Source organism: Lithobates pipiens, unplaced genomic scaffold (genome assembly GCF_037356315.1).
Source record: "Lithobates pipiens isolate NorthernLeopardFrog02 unplaced genomic scaffold, aLitPip1_a1.2 Scaffold_30, whole genome shotgun sequence".
In the NCBI taxonomy this organism is placed as follows: Eukaryota; Metazoa; Chordata; class Amphibia; order Anura; family Ranidae; genus Lithobates; species Lithobates pipiens.
Genome location: NW_027507791.1, coordinates 5,221,911 through 5,234,502, shown reverse-complemented (window position 1 = coordinate 5,234,502; position 12,592 = coordinate 5,221,911). Strand labels below are relative to the sequence as shown.

The following is a 12,592-nucleotide window of genomic DNA, read 5'->3' as shown; positions in this document are numbered from 1 at the left end:
AGCTTCCAGGTTTTATTGTCAAAGCTTAACCGCTTGCCGACAAGCTGCCGTAATTTTACTGCGGAAGGTCGGTACGATCCCGCAAGCCTATCGTAACTATACATTGGCTCGCGGGATCGGGATAGCAGATGCGCATGGTCGCGATGACCGCCGGCCACGAGTGATCGCCAGCACGAAGGACAGAACACAGAAGTGTGTGTGGATTGTTTTTTTAAAAAAAAACAAATATGTTATAATTACCTGCTCTATGCGGTGGTTTTGCACAGAGCAGCCCCAATCCTCCTCTTCTGGGGTCCCACGCTGGCGCTCCTGGCTCCTCCTTCCTCCTGCCCCCACAGTAAGCAGCTTGCTTTGGGGGCAACCAAGCAGGCATGCTCCCAACCTAGCACACAGACGAGCGGATTGTCCGCCGGACTGCCGAGTCCGGCAGACAATTTTGAGTCAAGACTTCTTTCTCAGTCCGCCGGACTTTTGGGAAGAAAAAGTCCACCGGAGCCCACACAAATGGGCAAATTGTCCGCTGGATAGTCCGATCGTGTGTACACGGCACTACAGATGGTGTGTTCCTATTAGCTAGGAACCACGATCCGCCACTTCCTCTAGTCAGTCCCCTCCCCCTTCAGATAGAATCACCTCCCAGGGAACACAATTAACCCCTTGATTGCCACCTAGTGTTAACCCCTTCACTCCCAGTGACATTTTTACAGTGATCAATGCATTTTTATAGCAGTGATCGCTGTATAAATGCCAATGGACCCAAAAATGTGTCAAAATTGTCCGATGTGTCCGCCATAATGTTGCAGTCTTGATAAAAATTGCAGATCGCCACATTTACCAGTAAAAAAAAATAATAATAATAAAGATGCTATAAATCTATCCCCTGTTTTGTAGACGCTATAACTTTTGTGCAAATCAATCAATATACACTTATTGCAATTCTTTACCGAAAAATATGCAGAAGAATACATATTGGCCTAAACTGAGAAAAAAAATTGCTTTTTTTTTTTTTTTAATGGGGATATTTATTATAGCAGAAGGTACAATATATTGTGTTTTTTTTTCAAAATTGTTGCTGTTTTTTTGCTTATAGCACAAAAAATAAAAACCGCAGAGGTGATCAAATACCACCAAAAAAAAGCTCTATTTGTGGGAAAAAAAGGACGACAATTTTTTTGGGTGCAGTGTCGCATGACCGCACAATTGTTAGTTAAAGCGACGCAATGCCGAATCGCAAAAAAATGGTCTGGTCATTCAGCAGCCAAATCTTACGGGGCTGAAGTGGTTAAAGTAGTTAAACTCTTAAGGTTTTTTAGCCTTAATGCATTCTATGCATTAGGGTGAAAAACTTGTGCTGCAGCTCCCCCCCCCTCTTCTCTTATCTAAGCCTGATCCAATGGGGGCACTTGATGAAGAGGAATGTCCTGGAGCGCCGGTGGGGTAAGTATAGGCATGTTTGCCTATACTTACAACCCCTTTAATTGAATGAGCTGAACTTAGAAGCTGATTGGTTTCAATGCACAGCTGCAAGAGATTTTGCACTCTCCAGTTTTAGTAATTCAACCCCATGATGACAACACTGTTCACTCTGCAGTGAAATCGCATAGCAGCATTGTTACCCTGTGGATAGGGTAATCTTAGACAGACATTCACTTTAAAATAGGCTGACAACCCCTCCTGTCTGTCATCTGTAAATAACTGTTTCATTGCACAATGTCCCAGGTCAAAGATATGTTTTAAAAGGTTCACCTAAGCTGTCCGTTAGTTTTGTCACAGTGCTGAATCTAAAAACGGCTGCAGTCAGATACAGAGAGAGATCAGCATGGCTCCCAATCATGTGATCATCATGCTATAGTAATCACATGACATTGTATAAAACCAAGCTGGCATCAGCCAGCTATTAAAGTAAAAGCACACATGGCCCGAAACACGGGGAGGGATTACGGAGTTATATGACCTGCTCAGCAATCAGGGTAACAAATCTTCCTACCAAACAGCATGGGAATCGGAGAAACAGTTGAGGACGTGTGGATAAAAATGGTCAACCATGGTGCACAAGGTTACTTTAAGCATACTTAAAGTGGAGTTCCACCCACTTTTACTACGTTGTCTTAAAGGAAAGACCACCCCTCCACCACTCAATTTTGTATAATTATTATTCTTTTTTATTTTTTCTTACTTATCTTTTCTGAAGTACTGAGTGTAGGGGGCGTGGCCTGGAGCGCCATGAGCTGAGCTCCGCCGGCCGCATATCCTGAACACCTATCCTGAGACGCAGATTGCCTTTTTTTTCTCCGCTCTGATCGCTCCGCTGACCGGACAACCGCGGGGCACATGTCGCCGACGAAGCGGAACAGTGCAGCGGCCGCCAGACTGTCACAATTCAGGCATGAAGGACCAGGCCCCGCAGACCAAGATGGCGCCGCCATACAGGGGGAGGAGGACACGCGGAGCGCAGACACGAACAGGCTCCTCGATGCCATTACGGCCTGCCAGGAAGCGGTAACGAACTGCCAGACTAACCTCACAGCCAGGATTGAGGAGGTAAAGGTAGATATATCACTGGTTCGGCAAGACTTTCAGAAGCTTAGGGAGAGGGTCACTGAAGTTGAAACCCGCCTGAGTAATGTAGAAGACTCCCTCCCCCCCCCTGCAGATCTCCTCAGAGGCCATGCAGCACCAAGTACATCAAATCCTTCAGAAACAGGATGACATTGAGAACAGGATTCGCAGATGTAACCTGCGTTTCATAGGCCTACCTGAGGGGGTGGAGGGCAGAGACCCCCCCAACCTATTTGGAAAAGTTACTTGTGGATACATATGGAAGGGACTCATTCTCCCCCATGTTTGCGGTGGAACGCGCACATAGGCTGTCAGGCAAGCCTCCCCCCCCGGGGGCGCCTCCCCGCACTTTTATTGCCAAATTCCTAAATTTTAGGGATAGAGACACCATCCTTCGGCTCAGCAGGGAAAAGGGGAACATCCCTTTTGAAAACAAAACCGTAGCAGTTTTCCCTGATTTCTCCTCTGAAGTTCAGAAAAAACGCAAAAGTTTTATAGAAGTGAAAAGACGCCTGCACATCAAGAATATAAAGTATGCCATGTTATTGCTGCTCGTCTGCGTGTAGAAGGCACGGACCGGGCCCACTTTTTTGAGGCTCCTGAGACCGTGCTGTCGTGGCTGGAGCGCCGGGATGCTGGCAGATGAGTATATGTGCAAAGATGAAAATGCCCCCTTTTTTTTTTTTTCCACCTACACACTTCTGTCTGTATTTGTTTCCCTGGATTGGGGCCGTGTCTATACACCTCCTTACTGACTATGCCATGGCCTGTCAGTTCTTCTTACTAGACACACTACTTCCAGACCTATAATGTTGTGCTGCTGACTGTTTCCGTTTTGCTTCATGCGACTTAACATTCTCATTGGCGCGCACGCATGGCTGGACCGGACATGTTGTGACGGGGCACCGGTCCGCATAGACACACCTTTCACTGGATAATACTGCTGCCTAAGAGAATGGGGGCAGGGTCCCCCACCCCGTATGTGCTGGAACTCCTGACTCTGGTCTGGCGCCCTATGCAGGATGGTAATGGGGCGGTTTTAGTTGCCTTGCCTGACGGCTTGGATGGAAGAAGACCCCTGCTTCCTGCGGAGCCCTGTGTTTTCTCACTGTGTACTACGGCTACCCTTACCAATGTCTGTGTTGAAACTTTAACTTTTTTTTTTTTTACTACTTATTATAGAAGTGTATTTTTCTGCGCCCTCCTGGCCGGCGGAGGGGACCAACTAACCAGCAAGCTCACTATGCTCTGTGAGCACAGTCCTATAGTGTCACATAATACAGCGAAGTTTCGCCCGAAGTTTTACTATGCACCTTTCGGACTGGAACAACCGGCATAACGCCTTGTTTTTTCCTTCTACTGTTTCTATGGGTGATTCCCAGTTGCGGTGTTGTTCCTTTCCGGGTTGGACATTGTTTATGCCCTGTTGGCAGTTTGGGGTCAATGCCCGCACTAATTGGGGCCAGTGCAGGGTGGGGAGGGGGGATGTATGGTTTTTATGGGGTAAACGAGTTTTTTTTGAGTTTTACTATGATTGTTCTCTATGGTACAATGTATGTCTGGCAGGGGGGGTGGGGCCCTCCTTTATTTGGGGGGGGGGGGGCGGGTTTTGGTTGCTCTGTCCTTGTGGGTTGATCTGTCTCCTGGAGTCTCACCATTGATTGATAAGCACCCATGGCCACACTGAAATTTCTTACATGGAATGTGAGGGGATTGGGGGACCCTATTAAGCGGTCAGCCATTTTCGGGCAGCTCAAAAAGATGAAGGCAGATGTGGTGGCCTTAGTGGAAACACATGCTGAGGGTTCTATGCTCAGGGCGCTCCGGCGTCCTTGGATAGGCTGGGGATATCATTCTGTTCATACTACCCATTCCAGGGGTGTCTCCCTTCTGATAGCTAAACACACACACTTTGAGCTCCAGGATTCGGTCATTGACCCCTTGGGTAGATTTGTATTTCTTAAGGCAAAACTGCATGGGGATATGTTTCTTATAATGGCTTTTTATGTGCCCCCACCATTCCAGTTTGGTGTGCTGTCTGAGGGATTTAATTATATGGCTCTTCATCCTGCTGCCTCCGTGGTGTGGATGGGGGACTTTAATAATGTGTTAGACAGGTCCCTAGATAGGATGGTGAACCCCTCTCGAGGCACCCCGAGCCCTTCCCTGACCAGGTTTGCCAGACTTCTCCGCGATTTCCACCTGATGGGACTCGTGGCGAACTAGGCATCCAACACAGCGCGTTTTCACATGTTTCTCCGCTGCTCATCACTCTATGTCCCGCATAGACCTTATACTCTTCTCTACATCCCTCCTGTCTAGACTTGCTGACGTGGGCCTGCACCCCAGATCGCTCTCTGACCACTGTCCCTACTGGGCGACGCTCTCCCTACGGCATACTCACCCCCTGACAACTTGGCGCCTTAATCCCTTCTGGCTAACTCTCCTTCCTGATGATGGGGACCTTGAATCGGGATGGCGGGATTTTTTTGAGACTAACGAGGGATCGGCCAGACCGTATGTAGTTTGGGAGGCTTTTAAACTTCATGCTAGAATGACCTTGCAGGCCCAAATTAACCGGGTAAAGCGATCTTCTGCTGCTAATGTAGCTGAGGCAACACATACTCTTCAGACACTGGAACAGGATTTTATGCGTGACCCTTCGGCAGAAAAGGCAGATAGTCTTAGGCTTTGCTCTAGAACACTTGACCTATTGCTTTATGAAAAATCCAAACAGAAGCTGTTTTTTCTCAGACAGAGGTCGTTTGAGCATGGTGAGCGAGCGGGGAAACTATTGGCTTATTTAGTCCATGGTGAGGAGAGACCTCCTGTGGTGATCTCCCTCCGCTCGCCACAGGGTGTACTTGAGACTGATCCTATACGGGTCACGCAGATGTTTTCGCGACTTCTTTACCTCTCTGTGCACCTCTACTGCCTCGGCCGATCCCTCCCTGATGGAATCTTTCTTGAATGGACTGCAGTTCCCCCAATTGACTGAGGAACAGGTCTCTGGGTTGGAGGCACCTCTGACTCGGGACGAAATAGTTTCAGCTATTGCTACATTCCCGTCATCCAAGGCCCCGGGCTCAGATGGCTTACCGATAGAATTTTACTCTACTTACATAGAATTGCTGGCCCCTAAGCTGCTAGCAATCTATGAGTCCATATTTCAGCACGCCGAACTTCCAATGTCTATGACGGAGGCGACTATTGTGTTAATCCCTAAACCTGGAAAGGACCCGCATCTCCCGGAATCTTATCGCCCTATTTCCCTCTTGCAGGTAGATGTTAAGATACTTGCTAAGATTCTTGCCATCCGACTCAATAAAGTAATCCTCTCGCTGATCCATGCGGATCAAGCGGGATTCACGCCCGGTAGAAACACGTCGTTTAACCTCCGCAGACTGTTTATCAATCTCCAGACCCCCCATGACGATCCCGGCTCTAGGATAATAGTCGCCTTGGACACCGCCAAGGCTTTTGATTCTGTTGAGTGGAGATACCTATGGACTTGCTTGGCTCGGTTCGGTATAGGGCCTAAATTTATTAGGTGGATCCAACTGCTTTATCAGAATCCGGTGGCCAGGGTCTTGGCGAATGGCTGGCCCTCGGGGCAGTTTCCTCTGTCTAGAGGGACTAGACAGGGGTGCCCCTTGTCGCCCTTGCTGTATGCTTTGGCGGCGGAGCCATTGGCTATCGCAGTCCGTGAACACGTGGGCATAGTGGGTTTGTGTAGGGGTGGGATAGTGGAGAAGATCAGCACTTATGCTGATGATACCCTACTGTACCTGAACGATTCGACTCAATCACTCCCCCTTGCTTTGACACTGATAGAAGACTTTGGCAAGTTTTCTGGTCTTAAAATTAACTGGGACAAGTCACAGATTTTGCCCCTGGACAGTTTCCCGCCCCCTAGAGACAGAGCTCTGCTTCCTTTGCAGAGGGTGGACACGCTTAAATATCTTGGCATCATGACTTCCAGATCCCCGTCAGATTATATTAAACTTAACATAACTCCTTTGCTTGACCTGATTAAACAGAAGACGCAGCTTTGGGCACGCCTTCCCTTGGGGGTCATGGGGCGTACAAATCTGATCAAGATGGTTCTCCTCCCTAAAATTTTGTACATGCTTTGGCACTCCCCCGTCTACCTGGTTCTTAAACATTTTAAGGTGATAGAGGCCCTCTTGAAACCCTTTGTGTGGGGAAATAGTAGGCACAAACTAGCATGGCAAAAGTTACACCTACCCACTGACCTAGCGGGACTGGCAATGCCGGACTTTAATATCTATTATATAGCCTCTCAGTTGTCGCAAATGTTCCATATAGATAAAACAGACAAAGACAGGTTCTTGCACTTCTTGTGCCCGTCATGGATCGGGCCTACCTCAGACCCGATGGTGGCGATTGTTGGGGGGCCGGTGGGGGGAGGGGGGAGGGAGTCTGCCAAATCTCTTCTTTACCATTACAGGAGGGTGTGGCGAATTGCCTCTCTGAAGTTGTGCCTTCCGTCCCTGCATGAATACACCCCCATATGGCATAATTGGTGCCTCCCAGAATTCAGACGGATTGTGGATAGCGGATCATGGTGCGGGAAGGGCGTGTTTTACATGTCTCGATAAGGCTGGCAAAATTATATCCTGGTACCTCACCCCTATGTTTTCAGGGATGCGGACAGGAAGGTGATATGTATTATGTCTGGTGGTCCTGCCCAAAGGTCTGACGTTTTTGGATGAGGATGTTCAACACGATTTTCTCAGTGATGGGATATCTTCAGAAACCCTGAACACCGAGCCACTTTGTGAGGGGAGGCCCGGGCTGAGGGGACCTACTCTACTCTATTCTCATTCTTTCTTCTTCCTTTCTTTTTAATTTTTCACTTTTCCTGTTATTGGTTCTGTTATACCATAATAATATTTTTTGGTAGGATGCTTCTTGGGGAACATAAAGTCTCCCCAATAGTTCTAAGTTTTTGAGATCGAGATCACATGAGTTGAGGTACCGGGACCGGTCCTAGTTGACATTGCTTTTATATCTCCCATATTCTGGAGCTATGGGTAATCACCAACTTACTGTACTGTTAATTGATACTTATTATCTGTTGAGGTTTCTTGGTACCATGTTGCTGAGACATATGGGCTCATGCTAATGAGTACAGCTGCCTTGCTGGGCCTAAAACCTTTTGAATACAGTTTTTCTATGTTTAACTGGTCAGGGTCACTGATAGAATTTTGGAAAATGCATCCTTGTTCTAATAACTTTCTGACAATTGTTTAAGTATAAACTTCTGTATGATGCTTTAAATTTAAAATAAAAAACGATTGGAACAAAAAAAGTAAAAGCACACATGAAAAATATATAATAAAATTAATACATTTCCAAAGTTTTCATTATTATTATTTTAGGGTCGGTTCACACTGGGACGACTTGTCAGGTGACTTAGCCACCTGACAAGTAGCGTCCAGTTCTGTACAATGGAACCGTTCTAATCGGAGCGACACAGAAGTCGTTTTGCAAGTCGCCGCATCGGTCGCGTCCAGGTCGCCCGAGGCAGTTGCACTGGAAGTCGTGCTGCCTCAGTGTGAACCGGACCTGAGAGTAACAAATGCATGCATACACGTTTTTGTCCATTTGTCAGGTAATGAAATCTGAGCAGAGAATTTATTAAAACAACTAGCCAAATAAAAGGGACATATGAGCTTTAAAACAGTGTCAAATTTTATAGGCAGAGAAATTAGAAATAGATGTATTGTCAAGTTAACCAACTCATACAGATGCTGATATACTTAGCCCGGGTATCTAGCAATCAATGACCCCTGGTCACAAAAGGGTTAAAGCCCAACTCCAGCTAGCGTCTTTTTTTTTTTTTTTTTTACAGCAACTTTTTTTTTAATGATTAAATCATATGATTAAAAGTGCTGTAAGCATCCCTGACAGTGTTGTATGGCTTTTCCCAACACTTTTTTTGGCACCGGGTGGCAGTTTTTGGGTGTGTTTTGCACGCCACAGGCTTTTAAAAAGAAAAAAGTCTTCCTTTGAAAATGCCAAAGTGGACATTGATTGAATTTATGGTGATTTTCATATATTCTAAATGGTTTTAAATATAAAATAAATATATTTGTAGTAGCCATTGAAGGTGTCCGATCCATATTTTTTGTATAGCACCTCCCCAGGAAATCTGGGTATTGGCAAACATATTTAAAATGTAGCTATTCCCTGGTTATTTTGTTTTTTTTGGTAAATCGGAGCAGTAAAGTGAACCTATTGCTTAGCCTTGCATGTGTGAAACATGTCCTATGTTCATGGGAGAATCACAGAAAGCATTCCTTTACAAGTCTTTTGGTAAATAAAACTGCTCTAAGGCTGGATTCACACCTATGCATTTTTAGTGCTTTTTGCATTTTGCAGATTCACACTACAGAACGTGTTCCATAGGAAACCATGTTGAATGGACTGTAGTGCAAATCTGCAAAATGCAAAAAGCACTAAAAATGCATAGGTGTGAATCAAGCTTTACAGGTCTCCACTTTTACTCACCTGGAGTGATGGTTTTATCAAAACGTGGAGCTTTACTCCTACTCTCTTCCTCTTCTTCTCCTTCTTCCGCTAAAAGCCAGAAACAAAAACATATTCTAAATCTCATCTTGAACATGTACAAAAAGCACTTACAAGAATGTTTAACACAGGGGAGGCAATCTTACGTACAGTTGAAAAGCTCCTTTGCTTGTTCGTAGGTCTTGGGATATCCATCTAGAACATAGCCCTGGTTCTGACAAGGCATAGACTTTAGTTTCTCCTTCATGAACCTGAGGACGTAGCTGTCGTCCAGACGCCCTGCATTCAGAAATGTCATGAGACAAATATATACAATATATGGCCAACGTTTGTGGACACCTACAGTGCATATAGAAAAGAATAACCCCCCCTCCCTTTAAAATAATCATATTTTGTTGCTTTGCAGACTGAAATGAAGACAGACACAGTTTTTGTTTTATCCAGCAGTATTTACTAGTGCAACTTATAACATCCAAGTGTTAACACCTTCCCTGCCAGTCACATTTATACAGTAATCAATGCATTTTTATAGCACGGATCGCTGTATAAATGTGAATGGTCCCAAAAATGTATCAAAAGTGTCCGATATGTCCGCCGCAATATTGCAGTCATGATAAAAATCGCAGATCGCCGCCATTACTAGTAAAAAAAAAAAAACAACAAAAGTGCTATACAGCTATCCGCTATAACTTTTGCGCAAACCAGTCAATATACGCTTATTGCTATTTTTTTAACCAAAAATTTGTAGAAGAATACGTATTGGCCTAAACTGAGGAAAACATTTGTTTAAAAAAAAAATTGGATATTTATTATAGCAAAAAGTAAAAAATATTGTGTTTTTTTCAAACTTGTCACCCTTCTTGTGTTTATAGCGCAAAAAATAAAAACCGCAGAGGTGATCGAATGCCACCAAACAATTTCATTTGGGTACAGTGTTGCATGGCCGTGCAATTGTCATTCAAATTGTGACAGTGCTGAAAGCTGAAAAATGGCTTGGGCAGGAAAGGGGTGAAAGTGCGCTGTATTGAGGTGGTTAAATTCTTGTAGGAAAATCTGCTGCCCGCTGCCAGAAAGTTGTCAATGGGAAGAAGGTTTATCTTCCAACATGACAATAACCCAAAGCACACAGGAAAAATGACCACATAGTGGTTGAAGGAGAAAAAGGTGAATGTCCTCGCATGGCCTAGTCAGAGCCCAGACTTAAACCCCATTGAAAATCTGTGAAATTACTTGAAGACTGCAGTCCGCAAATGGTCACCATCAAATTTAACTGACCTTGAGCAGTTCTGCAAAGAAGAGCAATGCAAAAGTCTAGATATGCAAAATTAGTAGAGACCTATCCCAACAGACCACAGGCTGTAATTAAATGGATTTACTGATGGGTTTACTTTCTCTTTGGTGAAGCATAATGGACTACTATGCATCGCATAGTAGTCCATTATGTGTCACTTACCTGACACAGGAGCCAGTGAAGTCACCGCTGTCCCCTGTAGTCCGGAACCTCCATCTTCTTGGTGGGTCTCGCTGCTCCGGCGCTGTCATTCGTCAGAGCCACGATGACGTCACTCCCACGCATGCACACGGGAGCCACCACTCGCGGCATATCGCCGCTAACTGCGGCGCGCCGCTGTCTACGGCGCGTGCGCCGTAGACAGCGGTGCCTGTCTTTCGGCAAATATCTCCTAAACCGCCTAGGTTTAGGAGATATTTCTTGGACCTACAGGTAAGCCTTAATCTTAAGCTTACCTGTAGGTAAGTGGTTTGTAAGGGTTTACAACCACTTTAAAGCAAAAAAAGGTGGTTCTACAAAATACTAACATAGCAGGGAGATCCCTTTTCCAACGAAGTGATTCTGTTTTTTTAATGTTTTTATTTTTCTGACATGTTGGGGATCTATCTTTCACTTGGATGTTATAAGCTGCACTAGTAAATACAGCTGGATAAAACAAAACTATGTCTGTCTTCATTTCAGGCTGCAAAGTAAAATGTGATTCTTTTAAAGGGGTGATCATTTTCAATAGTTACTGTTTATGAGTTTGCTGGATATCCCATTCCAAAACAATGGCCATTAATATGGAGTTGCCCTTCCTTTTCTCCCCTCATTTTGAACTATGGAGGCTTCTAATCTTCTATGAAGGCCTTTCCAGAGAGTCTGGAGTGTGTCTTCAGGCATCTGTGCCATTTGTGAGGTTAGGTACTGATGTTGGATGAGGAGATCTGGTTCATAATTAATGTCCTAGTCCATTCTTAAAGATGATGTGTGTAGACCACTTGAGTTCCTCCACACCATACTGGTCCCATCATTTATTTATGGAGCTGGATTTGTACATAAAGGCACAGTTATTGTGATACAGAAAAGGGCCTTCTTCAAACTATTGCCAAAATGTTGGAAGTGCACAATGGTCTAAAATTGCTTCACCCGCTTTAGCATTACCAGAACTCTTGACTGGAAACACCTAAACTCACAAACCTTGGCCATATAATGGAAATGATAGTCAGGTGTCCAAAACTTTTAGCCATTTACTGTATCGGATCTGTTATTTGGATGAACTCCTCTGTGAGTACTGTAATACTAACAAATCACAATTAGGATCACTAAAATAAATCTACCCATTCTAAGCTGGCTCTGGATTGGTTGTTATGGGTGACTGCAAGCCATGGCTTTTTGCATTGTACTCTAACAAGTCCACCTGTGTTTCTGCCTATTCCAATTTAGGTATTTGGCTTTTGGTGTAAATAACATTTAGCAAAGTTAGAAAATTAATTTATAGGTTTGAAGAAGATGAAGAGCTCCCTCTAATTTCCTGCAACCGGTCACAGATTTTTTTTTACACCAGAATGACCCAGACTTGGGTCTGAATATTGCAGATCAGGAAGACTCATTTATCAAGTCAATTTGACTGTTTGTGGGGGGAAAAAAAAGGAAAACATCCCTCACAAGACATCAGAGACAGTACTTATTTTGGCCACACACCTGCCCATTTTCAGGACGAGTCAACCACTTTCAACTACCGTCCACTGCAAAAAATACCAAAGCAAACAAAGCAAACTATGACCAGGGACCTGTTCCATACTTTCTATAAAACTGTCAGTAGGTTGCTTTATTTTGTTGGGTTGTTTTTGCTATCAAATGCTGGTTGAAATTGGTTACCAATCCAGTCATTTAAAGTAGACCTATAGGCAGGGGAGGACTGACAACTCATGGGGCCCCCAGGAAATAGGAGATTATGGGGCCCCCAGGCAATCAGACATTATGGGGGCACACAGTATACACAAACACACACACACACACAGTATACGATCACACAGTATACACAGACATGTTTCTATTGGCTGAGAAGGTACTGGAGAGGTGGGGCAGCTATAATCTCAGGATTTTTAGACCAAAAGGATGTTGGTAAGGGTCATTTCAGAGACAGATGTAAAAAAAAAACACAGATTTTTACATACTTTCCATGGTTTTACTGAGGCTGGCAAC

General features: G+C 44.7%; 1 protein-coding gene across 2 annotated transcripts in view; it reads right to left on the bottom strand.

Moving 5' to 3' along the window:
- AK7 (adenylate kinase 7) overlaps window positions 1–12,592 on the bottom strand; it is a 91,555-nt gene that overhangs the window by 19,308 nt on the left and 59,655 nt on the right. For both annotated transcript variants that reach the window (XM_077463549.1, XM_077463548.1), the window contains exons 13-14: window positions 9,265–9,393; window positions 9,097–9,165 (exon numbers count right to left, since the gene is read on the bottom strand). In XM_077463549.1, coding sequence (XP_077319675.1) covers window positions 9,097–9,165; window positions 9,265–9,393 — 198 coding nt within the window. The remainder of the gene's footprint in view (window positions 1–9,096; window positions 9,166–9,264; window positions 9,394–12,592) is intronic.